Source organism: Eucalyptus grandis, chromosome 5, assembly GCF_016545825.1.
Source record: "Eucalyptus grandis isolate ANBG69807.140 chromosome 5, ASM1654582v1, whole genome shotgun sequence".
Lineage (NCBI taxonomy): Eukaryota > Viridiplantae > Streptophyta > Magnoliopsida > Myrtales > Myrtaceae > Eucalyptus > Eucalyptus grandis.
In genome coordinates this window covers 33,590,528-33,606,330 of record NC_052616.1, presented here as the reverse complement: position 1 = coordinate 33,606,330, position 15,803 = coordinate 33,590,528, and the positions used below count along the sequence as shown (strand labels likewise).

At 38.5% G+C, this 15,803-nt stretch overlaps 1 protein-coding gene across 1 annotated transcript; it reads left to right on the top strand.

Annotated features, from left to right (window-relative positions):
- Window positions 1-1,499: 1,499 nt before the first annotated feature.
- LOC104446842 (F-box/kelch-repeat protein At1g57790-like) lies at window positions 1,500-2,579 on the top strand. The gene has a single exon (XM_010060642.2). The coding sequence runs from the start codon at window positions 1,500-1,502 to the stop codon at window positions 2,577-2,579; it is 1,080 nt and encodes a 359-aa protein (XP_010058944.2).
- Window positions 2,580-15,803: the final 13,224 nt, after the last annotated feature.

Here is a 15,803-nt window from a genome sequence, read left to right as displayed (position 1 = left end):
CTGTTCAAAGCAAAGTTAGAACCTGAGATTTGATCTTTTCTTTTCTCAAGAAGGGTTGGGACGGGTCCTCACGGTGAGCCGGGGAGCAGCTTCTTCGTAACTTGCCGAAACATGGCGGATTGAGTTGGGAGGATTCATTCAATAGCAGTTAGAGTTTGAAATTGGGCCTTTCTTTCAATTTGGTGACTTAGGTTCTTATTTGAAGAAAAGATACTAAATGACTTGGTTTCATGCCTCAAATGCTAACAAGACAAAATGATGGGAATTCCAGTATCATAAGTGAGACCGTAAATACGAAGCCCAAGACAAAATGATTTTACTCACCTGAAGGCACTGACCAGCAACAATTATTTTAGTAGAATTCCGATTCTTGCGAAGCATTTCCACGAACATTTCGCAACATACTCCATACAGGCCACCCTAATCAAAAATTATTTTGAAATCCAACTCGGCTTTGATTTGAATCTTATGGTCCTCGAAAGCAAGAATATTATTTTTAGAAATCGGATCAGTACTTAATGATTCGTATCTCCTTTAGTCTTTACACCAAGCATATTGAAAAATGAGAATAAGGAGGCAAAACTATAAATGAGTTATATTAAATTCATATGGCTCCAATTTAAGTGGTACAGTAGGTTATAGTTTACTATAGTGGGGATATAGATATAGTTGTACAAAGAGTGTACAAATGAAAGAAAAGAGTGGTCTATATATTAGGCTCTTATAATTTAAAAAAGTGATTGTTTCCCCCGTGTCACAAGTGCCATTTTTTTTTTTTTTATCGGAGTGCACTCATGAATTCCCTACTATGTGAGAATTATGATTTATGTTTTGAAAGTCAGTTTATCTTTAAATTAAAATTTCACACTTTATTTTTTTGACGCATCATTTATTATGTGACAATTATCATATATTTGCTTTCGAGGAAAACAAGTTTCTTATTATTATTTTTTTGGTTGAAAAACAAGTTTCTTATTGAAATGGTACATATAGTTTTTTTTTTCAAAGTATTAAATATTTTAGGTATTATGTTTTGAGTGTTACAAGTCAGTTTACTTTTAAATTACAATTTCATGCGTCGTTTACTATGAAACAATTATCATTTACTTAAACATATTATGTACGAGATCTTTATGGGGTTTTATTCGTAAAAACTTGAAGATGAACTATCTCACAGATATGCTATATTCCATAGAAAGATTTGAATCTTATAACATCAAATAAGAGGAAGCTTTATCTTGCCAACCAGGACAAAGGAATATCCATTCAAGGAAAAGAAATTATCGAGCCATAAGTTTTGTGAACCAATTTGTTGAAAGAGGAAGTCGGATTGGGGTAATCTTACACTAAAAAGGAAACCGAATTCCCAATAGTGGTCTTCCCTTACATAAGCGTGGACCCGCCTTAGATAAGCATGGACCCGCCTCATGTTTTGAGGAATGAATTCATCAAAGAAGTTGCACACCAGGCGACTTGGTCATTCAATCTATCACCAAGTAATGGTGAATTGGGAAGAACTCCCACGAGAGATCCTAGAACTCATTGCTCGACGGCTAGCCATAGAAGACTTTTTAGCTTTTCGAGGGGTGTGCACATCATGGCGGTCCACTGCCGCCAAAGAGACGTACGACACCAAGTCGAAAACGCCGTGGCTCATGATTTACGCCGACAACCAAAGAGCTGAGTTCCGCAGCCCCACCACAGGGAGAATTTACCCGATGCAGGTGCCAGGATCTCATGTCCGGACCTTGTCTGCACCAGGATGGATACTCGCGTCGCAGGGGGACAGGGAGTACCATATCTTCAATCCGCTTTCGCGCGTCAGCATCGAACTCCCTGCCTTGAAGAAGCTTCGCCGCAAGTCACGTCTCAGGGTGCAACTCGATGGGCCGAAGAGGCTCCAGTGCCGCCATCCCAGAATCAACAGGATCGCGTTGTCCTCAGGCCCTTCTTCAACCAGGAGCTACGTAGTCATGATCCATCTTCATCAGAGTCTTGGACCACTAGGGTTTGCCTTCCACAGATCAGGAGATGATGCATGGACGGCAGTGAGTCCAGCGATGTATCTGCGCCGGTCCACCGTCCTTCAACTGATTTATTACGATGAGCTATTTGTGGCCTTGGATGCGAACAAGCAAATAATGACTTTTAACAAGAGAAATCATCGCATGGAATCCCGATTAATTCTAGGGCAGAACATTTTCGAAGGTCATCCGTATCTCGTTGAGTGTTCAGGCTCATTATTGGCGGCATGGACGATATGGGGCGAAGGGTATGGAACCGTGAAAGAGATCAGAGTTTTCAAAGTTGATTTGGAGAAGGGAACTGAGGAAGAGGTCAAGAGCTTGGGGAACGCATCTCTCTTCTTGAATGGCAACTCTTCGTTCTCGGTGGAGTTCAACGCCGAGTCTTGCCTTCTCGGGGTCAAGCCAAACCACGTCTATTTCAAAGATAACATAGATGAGAAGAAGAAGAGTTACAGCATGGACAACGGTGAGGTTGAGACATACTTCGATGCAACTAGCTGTCACGATTATGCAGCCGCATGGTTCCAACCTGATTTTAGTACTTTCTTATGATCAATTGTATTTTTCTCTTCCTGAACGCGAAGATTTTGAGGAATCAACTGGAGTAGGCCCATCGTCGCTATAAGATTTATTCATGGCTAACTTTGCTGTATTGCTTTAACATATGTATCATAAGAAATTAGCGGCCACTTTGTACTTGCAATTATTGGAGAGAAAAACAGCGTACGACACTCACTTAAATGTCATAACTTTTTTTTTTCCGCTCAGTTTAGTGCCACATTAGAGTAAAATCGATCGATTGAGTATCATTTTGGGTAAATCATTCTACATGGATTTTTTTTGTGTAAAAAAAAAAATTTGATTTTTTTTTAGTTTGTTTCATTTTTATTTTCCTTTTTCCCTTGGTTTTTAAGGGCTGGTGAGGATCAAGCCACAAAACCCTTGCCCAATCTGCTGCGAACAAGGTTGCAAAGGTCCTCTCTTTAGCCCTATGTCTCCTATCCCTAGAAGGTCTTCCTCCACTAATAAGTTTTTTTTTTTTCGAAAAGTCTATTAGTCTTATGTCGATGGCAAGCCTATACTTCTTGATTTCAATAGGACTCCTTTTTTTTTTTGGTCAAACAATAGGACTCCTTACGAGCAATATTTCTAACATGGCGAGGGAATAGATCAATCCTCTATCCATAGAGTATATTGAATGTACAAAATTTGCTATCATAGAGTCTCTTATTCCTTTAAATGGCTACTCTTGGTGGAATTTTTCATGCATTGCTAATAATTTAATAACTCGCTCTGTAGCTCCAGAATATTCTTGTTTCTCATGTAAAAGAGAAACCTAATACCGAGTTTCACAAGTTTAGATTGGGAAAGCATGGAGGGAGTGAGGGAAACGTAACTTTTATAATTGATAAAGACGGAACACGTCCAGTTCCTTTTGATAAAGCTCTGGTCAATTCTTTCACATGCAATACCCAAATCAATATATCAAGGAGTAGAGTAAGGAAAACCAAGATGAAGCCACAGCGTAATGCCTTAAAAAATATGACCAGCTTCTCCAAATATGAACTTGCCTGCATTATATGCTAAAGCAGGGCAATCCAAGTTGGGGTAAGAATAGTAAAGGTGACACTCCAACTTGGGTAAGAATAGTAAGAGTGTTATAACTTTTTGTACAACACTCATTTGAGTGCCATAACCTTTTTGTCGCTCACTTGAATGCCACAAATTTGAAAAATTGATCACTTGAGTGTTATCAACAATTTGTCTCACTAGGCTCGACGGATTCTTTCCTGGAGGTAGGGGTCTTCGGCAGGAAGACTCGATGTCACCATATCTCTTTACATTAGTTATGGAAATCTTCTCTGGGATTTTGAACCTAAAGACTTCTGTCAAGGAGTTCAAGTTCTATTGGAGGTGCAAGGCTCCTAAGCTTTCTCATCTGTTTTTTGCTGATGATGTTTTCCTTTTTTGCCAAGCGGATTGGAATTCGGCAGTAATTCTCAAGAGAAGCTTGGACATTTTTTCATCATGGAGTGGACTGATTCCCAACAAGAGTAAATCTGATATCTTCTTGTCGGGTGGGACGCCATTGTTGCGGAATAGTATCCTTTTAGAGTTTGGTTTTCGAGAAGGCAAACTTCCGGTTTGTTACCTAGGGGTGCCGATAATCTCATCAAGGTTGGGAAAGGCGGATTGCCTTCAGTTGATTAACCGTATTACGACTAGAGTTCATTCTTGGGCTCATAGATTTTTACCATTTGCTGGGAGGCTCCAGCTTATAAGGTCAGTTCTCCACTCGATTCAAGCCTTTTGGGCTAGTGTGTTTACTTTGCCGTCCTCAGTCATTTTAGGTATTGAAAGCATTCTTCGTCGATTTCTGTGGAAGGGCTCCTCCCTCGATAAGGGGGGGGTTAAAGTTTCGTGGTTGGATGTTTGTGTGCCTAAGGATGAAGGAGGATTGGGTATACGGTCTATGAAGGACTGCAACAAAGCCTCTATGCTTAAATATATTTGGATCCTTTACGTACAAAGAATCTTTTTGGTGTCGGTGGATTCATTCGAATTTCTTAAAGAAACATAATTTTTGGGTAGCCCCTCAATCGTCTGTTTGCTCTTGGGGCTGGAAGAAAATTCTTCAACTTCGTAGTGGGTTTAGGCAGTCGTTTGGCTGGGAAGTTGGGAATGGGCAGTCAATCTCATTATGGTTCGACAATTGGATGCCTTGTGGCCCTCTCTATTCACTGGTCCCTCACTCCTTCTTGAATGACCCAGACCTTCCTGTGCATGCGGTTGTGGCGACTCTCTACTCTCATGCAGCTACTCCCTCTAGATTACGACTGGAGGATTGGGGTCTCTCATTTCCGACCCTCTCTTCGGCCTATGACCGGTTTGTTTGGCGCGTAGACCCTTCGGGATCGTTTTACGTGGCCTCTGCTTGGAACTCCATCAGAGTCGGGAAGATTCGATTCCCTAGGCTCCTTTTATCCGGGGATGGGGCCTTGGCCCTCGTTTTCAATTTTGATGTGGCTCATCATCAAGAATCGTTTGCCGACACAAGTGTGTCTTCTTGCTTTTGGCAGATTGATCACTCGGTCTGTATCTTCGCAAGTCCCAGGACTTTATTGACCACCTTTTCTTCGAATGCAACACCTCGCCTACTCTAGTTTACTTTTGGGCTTCTAGATGCAATTTGCCATGGAGAAATGGCACTTGGGTGGACAACCTTTTGGGCTATGAAGTTTCTAGCGGGTAAGGATTTCTTTCATAGCATCGCTCGGTTTTCCTTTGGAGCTTTGTGTCATCTAATCTGAAGAAAAGGAATGACATGATATTTCGAGGAGATACCTTAGCTATTTCTTCCTCAAGAACCACCTGTTTAAGGTGGTCAAAGATAAGGCCATTACATATAAGAATGTCCCTGACACTCCAAGGAATCGTCGCCTTCAGAGAGGATGGGGTTTTGACCCGTCAGTTTTCGTTAATCCTCCGGTGTTTTGAGCTGTCAGGTGTTGCACTTTTTAGCGGTCTTCCCCTATGCATGGAGGTTCGGTTGGAGTTGTTGTGCCTGTTGCTTTGTGGTTTCTTTTCTTGTACTACTGTCTGGCTTGTATGCGGCCCCCTTCCACTCTTCCTGTTTTTTATGCAGCTAGAGTGTAAGTTTTGGCGCCGTTTGTACATATGTCCTAAGCTCAGTAATATATTCTTACCATTACTAAAAAAAAGACAATTTGTCTCACTAGAAAATTGGACATGATCGCCAGTCGTCCTATGTGGCTTCGACAATGCTAATTTGAATAACTTTTAATATTTTTAATCATTTTTTTTATTCTTTTGAATTTTTTTTATTTTTATTTTGCTTTTTAGGGCTGCTAAGGGTCATCATAAACCCTTGTTGGCCGCAAAACCCTCGCCCTTAGCCATGAAGGCCTCATTAGACCTACGCAAAGGCAGCGTTGCCTAGATCCGGCAAGGTTACGATAGCCTCACCTAGGGCCTTTGTGGCCAAGGGCGAGGGTTTTCTGATCAATGAGGCTAGTGACCCTTGTTGGCCCTCAAAAGGGAAAAAAAAAAAAGCAAAAGAAAAATAAGAAAATTTTAGAAATTTTGAAATAAATTCACGTAGGATGATTACTCAAGTAATCGATTTTACTTCAATATGACACTTAAGTAAGCCAAAAAAATTATGATATTCAAGTAAACGCTATACAGAAGTTGTGACACTCCTGCTATTCTTCTTCCCTCCAAATTTGTAACACAAATGTCTAGTATTAGAGACCTGCAATTCTGCAATAAAACTGGCGCCCGTATGTATATCCACAAACGGAAGAACCTTGCCACATTCATAAAGAAGAAAGCAACCATCTCATGTTTCCTTAAGACCATAAAAAGGTAAAGATCTTGGGAAGTAAAATCTTCCGCAGGATAGCATATTATAGAATGGATATTGCTTCTGCCAGCAGACAATTTTAGTGTTTTCATGAATGAAAAAACTGATTCCAACCAACCGCGAATTTTCCAATACTTGTCCCAGCAAAAGAAAAAAAAAAAAAAGATAGAAGGAAACTCTCCCACTAAAAACTTAGCCATGCATTAATCATTATGAATTAATATGCAACATGCCAATGACTTCTCAAGCCTGCAATGTACAGATATAAGACCTAAATTTACATGAGTATGAGCAGATTTCCAGTTTGATATGTGAGACCATAAATAGGAATGCCCAAAAGAAAATTATTTTAGTCACCTGAAGGCACTGACCAGCAACAATTATTTTAGTAGCATTCCAAATTTTGCCAAGCATTTCCACAAACATTTCGCAACATACCCCCACACAAATTAGCTTGATCAAAAATCATTTTGAAATCTAACTTGGCTTCGACCAGGGACATCCCTTCAATTATCTTCATCCTCTTCACACAGATACCCCTTTATGCGCAATAACAGCAAATGAGGCGCTGAGATCCTTAAGGGAAATCCATTTTTGAATAATTTACAAAACTATAACGACCCCAACTCCATCTCTAGGGTCTTGAGCAGTAGGGGTTATTTTTGCGACGTCCCAGGCACATCACTATCCCGTTCCTTTTTATCATTTTATTAAGCGCATGTGGAAGGACACATATAACATCTAGACAACAACAAGCAACTAGGAAAACAACCACTTGCAAACACACAATTACATCAGTTATATTTATAAGCCGTTTTTTTAATTATCTCGGGCCGTTATATTTACAACCACTATCTTCAAAAAGCCAAGGTAAACCTTAGCTCCTCTAGTGAGACTGCAACTCCTTCATGCCTACAATTCTGAAAAATAACGGGGTGAGTCATGGACTCGGTGAGTAAAACCCCTAATTTTCTACTAGGATGACATCTCATCATCAAAATGTAGTAGGTGCAACACTCACAATGCAATGTCGATGGCAAATCAATAGCAAACTTATTGCTATCCTCAACTACGTACATATGTACATTACTGCATACTTCAACGCATGCTTACTTTCAGCATATCAATGAACACATTAACATATCATGCTTATGCATATACCAGTACTTATGCAAATTCATTTATCGTCGTCCTGGCTCAACCAAGCACTCCCGGCTCAACTAAGGCATCAAGCTTCAAGCTAGGCCCGACTCAACCAGAGCATCCCGACTCAACCAACGCATCCTGGCGCTAGCTCACCAAGGCATTCGGGCTCAACCCAGACATTTTGGCTCAATCGGAGCACCCCAATGTTAGCTTACCCAAGGCATCCGAGCTCAATCTAGGCATTCTGGCTCAACCAGGGCATCCCGTCCAATGAACGAGGCATCGCTACCAACATTATATGACGACGAGCGCTTTTTCTTCTTTAAATGCATTACAAAAGTGCACCACACAAGTCGCTTTTTCATCTTTTATCTTAGCTGATGTATGTAAGGCCTGAAGGCGTGCTCATTTAAGTAGATGTGTCATGACTCTTAACATCATACTATATAATATGTCGGGCACGATTCTTCGTTCATAGCTTGAGCAGCATGCTTAGGCCATCGCGACTTGATATCGATTCCAAGTCAAGCAAACCTCAACATCATCCCAAGGCATGAACTCATTCAAGCAAGCAAACATGAGCAAACCACATAAAAGAACATTACAATATACACACGGTTTACATGAGTGAGCACACCACTAAACTCAACGTTGTAGGCTATCGCCCTAACCAGGAGTTATAGATTCTACTTACCTTCGATAAATCTCGATAAATTATAGGTGTATTACCAAGAGAGGGTCGTCTTGTGAGTTGGTGGGCGAGCAAGGCCGAGAGAGGGAGAGGACATGCAAGAAAGGAGGAGGGGAAGAAGTGAGCCAAAGGTTGAGAATGAATGGGGGTGATTCTCCTATTTATAGGACAAGTTTCATTAATGACCCTAACTTATTCTTCAAGGAAGATTCTATCATCATAATTACCAAATCTCCCCTTGCTACCTAAGTTAGTGAGTCATATCTTCATTTAATGACTAGCTTCCAAGGAACACGTGCTACTTATTTTCCAAGCCACTACTAATTGATCAACCTAAGCTTGTGAGTCACCATTTCATTATTACTTGGCCTCACTTAATCTCCACAGAAAATCTTATGCAATGATGGTCAAATCCTCTAATGGCCACCTAGACTAGTGATTCATCCCTTCATTTAATATTTAAGATATGACCATCATAAGTCTTGGATCTTTGGCACATTTTTCATGGTTTTTCTTGCTCATTAAGCTAAGCATTCTAGAACCTTCTATGGTATGGTTCACTTAAGCCAACTTGCTATCTTAGTTTCTTCTCTTTAACACACTAAGGTCCAAAAGTATTTAATGCATCCTTATCTTCAAGCCCAGAAGTTTCTAGATTAGCTTGCTCCTCAAGTTATGCGTATCCCCCTTCCTCTCCAAGTTGGCGTGTGGTTCTCTCATTCTGAGGTGAAATCAGTTTTGAGCAACTTTCGAAATTAGTACCATTACCTTATAAAACAGGCTTGAAAAATTATAAAATTTTAACATGTTATAGAGAAGATCTTATATAACATTTTTCATGAGTAATTCAAGCCAAATTCGTTCTATGGAAAGAGAAAAAAATCATTGAACACAACCCAAAAATTCATCCGTCAAGCAAATTCAACGGTCAGAGAAAGACTCATTTTGGAATTCGATTTTTACAAAACTCTTTGAAATTTTAATATGTTGTAGATATGGATTTCATTTAAAAATTTTGTGAATGAAGCATGTCCAAATTAGAAATGGAAGATTTTATAAAAATTTAAGAAAGCAACTTGGTTGCCTTTTTCACTATATTGGGTGGGTTCTATATGGTAATTGATTAGGTCTTAGTCCCAACTATTTCACCTTAGAAAAATATGAAATTTAAGTATGTTATAGATTAAGATGTTTTAAACAACTTTCATGAAGTAAGTTTTTCCAAATTCGTAGTAAAAAGAGCTCTATAAAATTGGAAAGCAGGAAAAGTCCAGCAGTTTCGAAAAATTAGGAAGTCAAAATTTATGAAATTCAAGGTGTCAACTCTATGGAGGAGAGGTGGCGCCCTACTTGGCTTGCGAGATCACTTGTCATCATTCCCTTAGGTCATGAGTCATCCCCTTTCATTAATTATTTGGGATACATAAGCCTCCTAGTTGGGACCAAAATAAGGGTCAAAATCGAGAATGTTACAAAAAGGAAGCCAACTCCTTTAAACTTCTCGAATGGACTTTGGTGTTTGTTAGACCCCAACATTCCTCCAACTTAAGATACTCAAAAACAGGGTTGCCCGTCAAAATTCTACTCACCACCTCGTTACACAGTCCCCAGGAGTCGAGGGACGAGGACTTAAGATGATGCCAACCGATGCCTCTGATGTCCATGAAGTGGCAAATTTTTCATACACAGATCCTCAAATGAAGACCAATAGTAAAGGAACAGAGACATCACGTTACCCTTAATACTTTTAACTACAATAGAAAGCTCTTCGACACCGCGGGTCGACGGGTGATCAACAACATGGACAATTTCTAGGTATATTTTTTACCTAAGGCGAGGCGTAGGAAAGTAAGACTCTGCCCACAAAAGAACACATGCAGCGTTTGATCTGGGGACGCCGATAAAGGGTCAAGTGTTGACCGTCCCGCAGCACAGAGAAGGAAAGATTCGGGACGGTGTTCCAGAGGATCCGCCACCTGTTTGACAATATGCAAGTCATGACAACATCTCTAGTGGGCAAGAAGGAGAAGATGTGGTGGTTGAGGCAATTGGACAAGAGTCTGCTGTAGTCTAGACGCGGAGGAACTCTGCCATTTGATTGGTATATGAATGGAAGGAGAAGGAATCCAAAAACCATACAACATCTAGCGAGCTGATGCTTTGCAAATGCTCTGCCATTCTGGGTAGAACTCTGCAGCCCTCGAAAAGCTCAGATTTCACCTGCTCTGCTCTCGCTCGCTTAGTCCGATCATCGTCATCTCACCAATACATCGTTGTCATACTGATTATTTAGTCGTTTAATAATTTATTTACCTGATTATATGAAAATAGCCGTAGTTAAGGAAATGTTTGGGTTATATCTGATGAACACCTTATGACACATTCTTTTAGCAATGCTTGGACATTGTCTAAGTCCACATTCATGCTGCTTTTGCAAATTCTTCATGTACTTCTTCACAATCAATTATAACTTCATCGACGTATGCAATCGAACTCTTTTGTCATCCAGTTAATTGATTCGTCAAATTGTTTGTATTCATTGCTAACGTATATGGACAATTCCTTACAAACAATAAAATACAAGAGAAACAACCACAACAAGAAAAAGATTGAGAAAAGAAAAAGGGTAAAGAACCATGGAAGTCTAAAATCGAGGTAGACTCATGTAGGGAGGCATCTTTTTTAATGCGAAAGGAGCACGATTGCACACAATTAGAACCTATATGGGCATTAAAATTGCAAACATAAAACAATTTTCTTTTGCTGATATAGAAAGCAATTTGCCAAATTTGGCGTCAATGTGAACTTATGTAGATTACGTTATTATTAACACCAAAAAATGGCCGAGTGTATTTGACCAGCAACTTCATGATAGAAGCTACAGAAGTTGACAGCAGGAGCAGGAGATTACACTAAGTGTTGGGAGCGGTTAATCCATAAAGTACGGTCGGTCCACAAAAAGGCTTAATTTTGATCGATGTCAACGAAAAACGGTGAAGTGTTGGAGTGAAGAGTCGACGAATAAAGTTCACTGACTCAGTCAGCAGGGAGGAATGCGGGATGTAACTATCAAGTAGTGAAGTAGATAACCTCGGATTTTGCAACCGTTTGTAGATAAGTGCCACTAAATGGTAGAGCCACGTAAAACAGGTTTAAATTCTTAGTGACCGTTTATGTATAATTTTTCATATAAATACCAGAGTTGTATTCTTTGTGAAAGACCACTCAATCAATAAAATAAAACATGTTGTTTGTCTTTACTTTAAAACGTAATTTTCTCTTCCAGTATATTTGATATATTGCTTACGAGAATTATTCATAGGATTTGCACATAGTATAAAGGAGACGCTTCAACCCTTTGTGGATTGGACTAGTTTGTCCGTTCGACAGGCACTTCACCCATTCTAGTGAATATTCTTTTCGGGCATGCGTGATGGGACTCTTGTTCATTGATATGAGGAACCTTTCATGGGATGAACTAAAAATCAACAAGAGATAGAGAATGCTGCTGGCATCCTCAATCCAATATCGCAAATTTGAAATGAAAATGTTGAGTCTTCAGCCATTGGTGGAGCGTCAAGCGAAGGTCAATGCAAGGTAATTGATCTTCCAAGACATCTTATTGAAGAACAGTTAAGAAAGTAAAACCAAATCAAAGCATGATGACAATCATGAGAAGGCCACTCAAGGAGCAGCAGAAAGAGATGACCAATTATATTATGCTGTCACATATCAGATGTAATAAGGCAAATGGTTATCAACGTTTGTGCACGATGCCATTCCAGTGGATCACATTTGCAATCGTAGGTACCTATTTCTGCAAATTGCTTTTTGCATAGCATCACTCGTTGGCTTTGCGTATTCAATTCACATGTTCAAATTCCCATCTGCTTTGTATTTTTTTCTTATTGAAAAAGCATGTGCCTACTGATAACTAGTATTCTTTTATGTGATGAGTAAGTCCGAAAATTAATCTTCGACCTCTCGATAGTTTGCAAATTCTCTAGGTTGATATAAACTTTTCACACCAATAAAGTAGGGAACCCCTCGCCCTAAACAACATAAAAACTGACCTTTCTCAAACAAATTTTAGCATCAGGAAAAAAAAAAATGACGAGGCTAGTAGCTTTTCATTAAAAGTAATGTTGATGTGTGACAAGTAATTCAAGTTTTTATATATATCAAAATAATTTTGTATGCATGGACATATCAAAAACTTTTTGACTCGCGCGAGAAACTTATTGCAGCTGGTTACAATTGGATGAAGTTGTCCGAGCATTGGTTTGGTTGCATATGGAAGATAAATGAGTGTGAACAGGAGAAATATAGCTCAAGACTGTTGGAAAGCTAAAACGCGTGCCACTGGCAGCGCGCCATATATTTTCCTCGGACACGAAATCAACGAAACGAACGCAAGAGACGCAACTTTCAAAAGAACGCGGACGTTAGTTTCACAACCCTTCACATACGTACGCCTGCTAATGAACAGAACGTGCCCTGCCAATTTGACGTGGAAAGATTCGGGACGGTGTTCCAGAGGATCGGCCACCTGTTTGACAATATGCGAGTCATGACGACGTCTCTAGTGGGCAAGAAGGAGAAGATGTGGTGGTTGAGGCAATTGGGCAAGAGGCTGATGTACTCTAGACGCAGAGGAACTCTGCCATTTGATTGGCATGTGAATGGAAGGAGAAGGAATCCGAAAACCATATGACATCAAGCGATGTGATGCTTTGCAAATGCTCTGCCATTCTGGGCAGAGCTCTGCAACCCTCCAAAAGCTCAGACTTCACTTGCTCTGCTCTCGCTCGCCCAGTCAATGATCATCGTCGTCTCACCAATATATCGTTGTCATACTGATTATATAGTCGTTTAATAATTTAAAGACCTGATTATATGAAAATAGCCGTAATTAAGGAAATGTTTGGGTTATATTTGATGAACACCTTACGACATATTCTTTTAGCAATGCTTGGACATTGTCTAAGACTAAGTCCACATCCGTGCTGCTTTTGCAATTTCTTCATGTACTTTTTAGCAATCAATTTTAACTTCATCAATATCGAACTCTTTTATCATCCAATTAATTGATTCGTCAAATTGTTTGTATATGGACAATTCCATTCAAACAATAAAAACAAGAGAAACAATCACAATAAGAAAAAGATTGAGAAAAGAAAAAGGGAAAAGAACCGTGGAAGTTTAAAATCGAGGTAGAATCATGTAGGGAGGCAATTTTTTTTAATGCGAAGGGAGAAGATTGCACAGTCAGAACCTATATGGGCATTAAAATTGCAAACATAAAACGATTTTATTTTGCTGATATAGAAAGCACTTTACCAAATTTGGTGTCAATTTGAACTTATGTAGATTACGTAATTATTAACACCGAAAAATGGCCAAGTGTTTTGACCAGCAACTTCATTGATGGAAGCTACAGAAATTGACAACAGGAGCAGAAGATTACACTAATTGTTGGAAGCATTTAATCCATATAGTACAGTCGGTCAACAAAATGGCCTAATTTTGATCAATAGAGATGTCAACGAAAAAAGGTTGAGTGTTGGAGTGAAGAGTTGAAGAGTAAAGAACACCGACTCGGTCGACGGGGAGGAACGTTGCATGTAACTATCAAGTAGTGAAGTTGATAATATCAGATTTCATAACTATTCATAGATAAGTGCCATTAAATGATAGACCCACGCAAAACATGTTTCAATTCTTAGTGACCTTTTATGTATTATTTTTCATATAAATACCAGAGTTGTATTCTTTGTGAAAGACCACTCAATCAATCAATCAAATAATACAATTTTTTTTTTCGGTAAAGGTAAGAATATATTAAGGGAGAGCTAGCTATACAAAAATCGGCACCAAAAACTTTCACTCATAGTGCAAAAGCAGAATGAGTGGAAAGGGAGCCGAGAAAAAAGAACTAGAACAAACACAACAACACCAGCCAAAACAATCGGCAAACATAGCACGGCAAACGCCATAGATCAAAGAAGATCAACTTAGTAACGGCATCCATAGCACCATCCAAAAGTCCAGAATGACCTACCATCAATCCATATGCTCAGCAGGGCCACCGACAAAGACAGAGGGGTCAAAGAATATCAATACATGTTGTTTGTTGTCGCGACCTAAATTTCGGGTGCACCACCTAAAACTAGGTTAATGAACTACTAAGTCTTTAAACTTGGCTCAGGCTCTCCCAAGCCCATACCAATTCACGACTTAAGGTTCAAACATTTAACATGCAAAAGGTTATTAACTAGGAGTCGTCACTAAACAGTTTATGGTAGGTCGATTAGACACCTAAGTAAAATAATGGGAGGATTATTTTACTCATATGAACCAGAGATTAAGGGTACGGGAACTTTGTTACACTAGATTTCTCTAATGCCCTTTCGGTACCATTTCTTTTTAATTTCAAAAATGTTTTTGCAAGCAACTGATTTATTTTAACCTAAATTACTATCATGCAAGTATGGTGACCACACGGATGCTCAAACATTCAATAAATAAATTGCATCACACAAAGCAAACAATTCTTTTGGGTTTTCTTGAAAATAGAATTCTTTTCTAAAAAAAATGCATTTTTAACTACATGACTTAATCTTATTAATATGCAAATTCTAATTAAATGGGCCTATTATGCAAACTAGTTATTATGCACTTCATGACCTAACTTCACTAATGAACAGATTCTGATTAAATGATCCTATTATGCGAACTAGTTAACATGCATCTAGTATTTTTGTATTTTTTTATTGAAGTTTAGAATTTATGAAAACCCTACTTAATCCATCTAAAAAGGGATAATTTTCTAATTTATTCTAGGGGTTAATTTGACTTAACCCCTATCCTTTCTTAGAAAATTATTTTTTTGAAAAATGAGATAATTAAAATGTGCGAACACTATCTAAAACCCTAAAGAATTTATTTAGGTTCAACCCTAACTTATTTCTAAAAATGCAATCCTAAAAATGTAATTCTAAGAAAATTCTAATTTACTAAACCTAAATGTCTGATTTACCAAACATATATGCTCATGCAAAATTTTGATTTTTTTGATTTTCTGATTTTTTTTGTTTTTTTAAAGATAAGTAATTATTAAATAAATATTAAATCTAAGCTATCAACAAAATAAAGGATTAAAATAATCGAAAAAATAACATGTTGTCTCACAGGTCAAATTAACGATTATCCTAACCCTAATTATCACGACAAATAGATCAAAATAATTTAAAAGTCTGATCCGAAGTCTTACAGATCAAATTAATAATTATAATGATTTAACCATTAAAATTCTACCAAAAGCCCAAAAATTAGTATAATTAAAAAAATAATCCGATGTCTCTTGGATTAAATTAATAATTATATTAATTCCAGACAAAAATTCTAGCGGATAATGCTTACAAAATGCACAAATATTAATATTGACAAACCATATTCTAACTTAATAATAAGAAAACTTGAAAAATAAAGGAATGGATAAAATAAAGTAAAATGAAAACAAAACAAACTACCTAAACGGGGAATGCAGGAA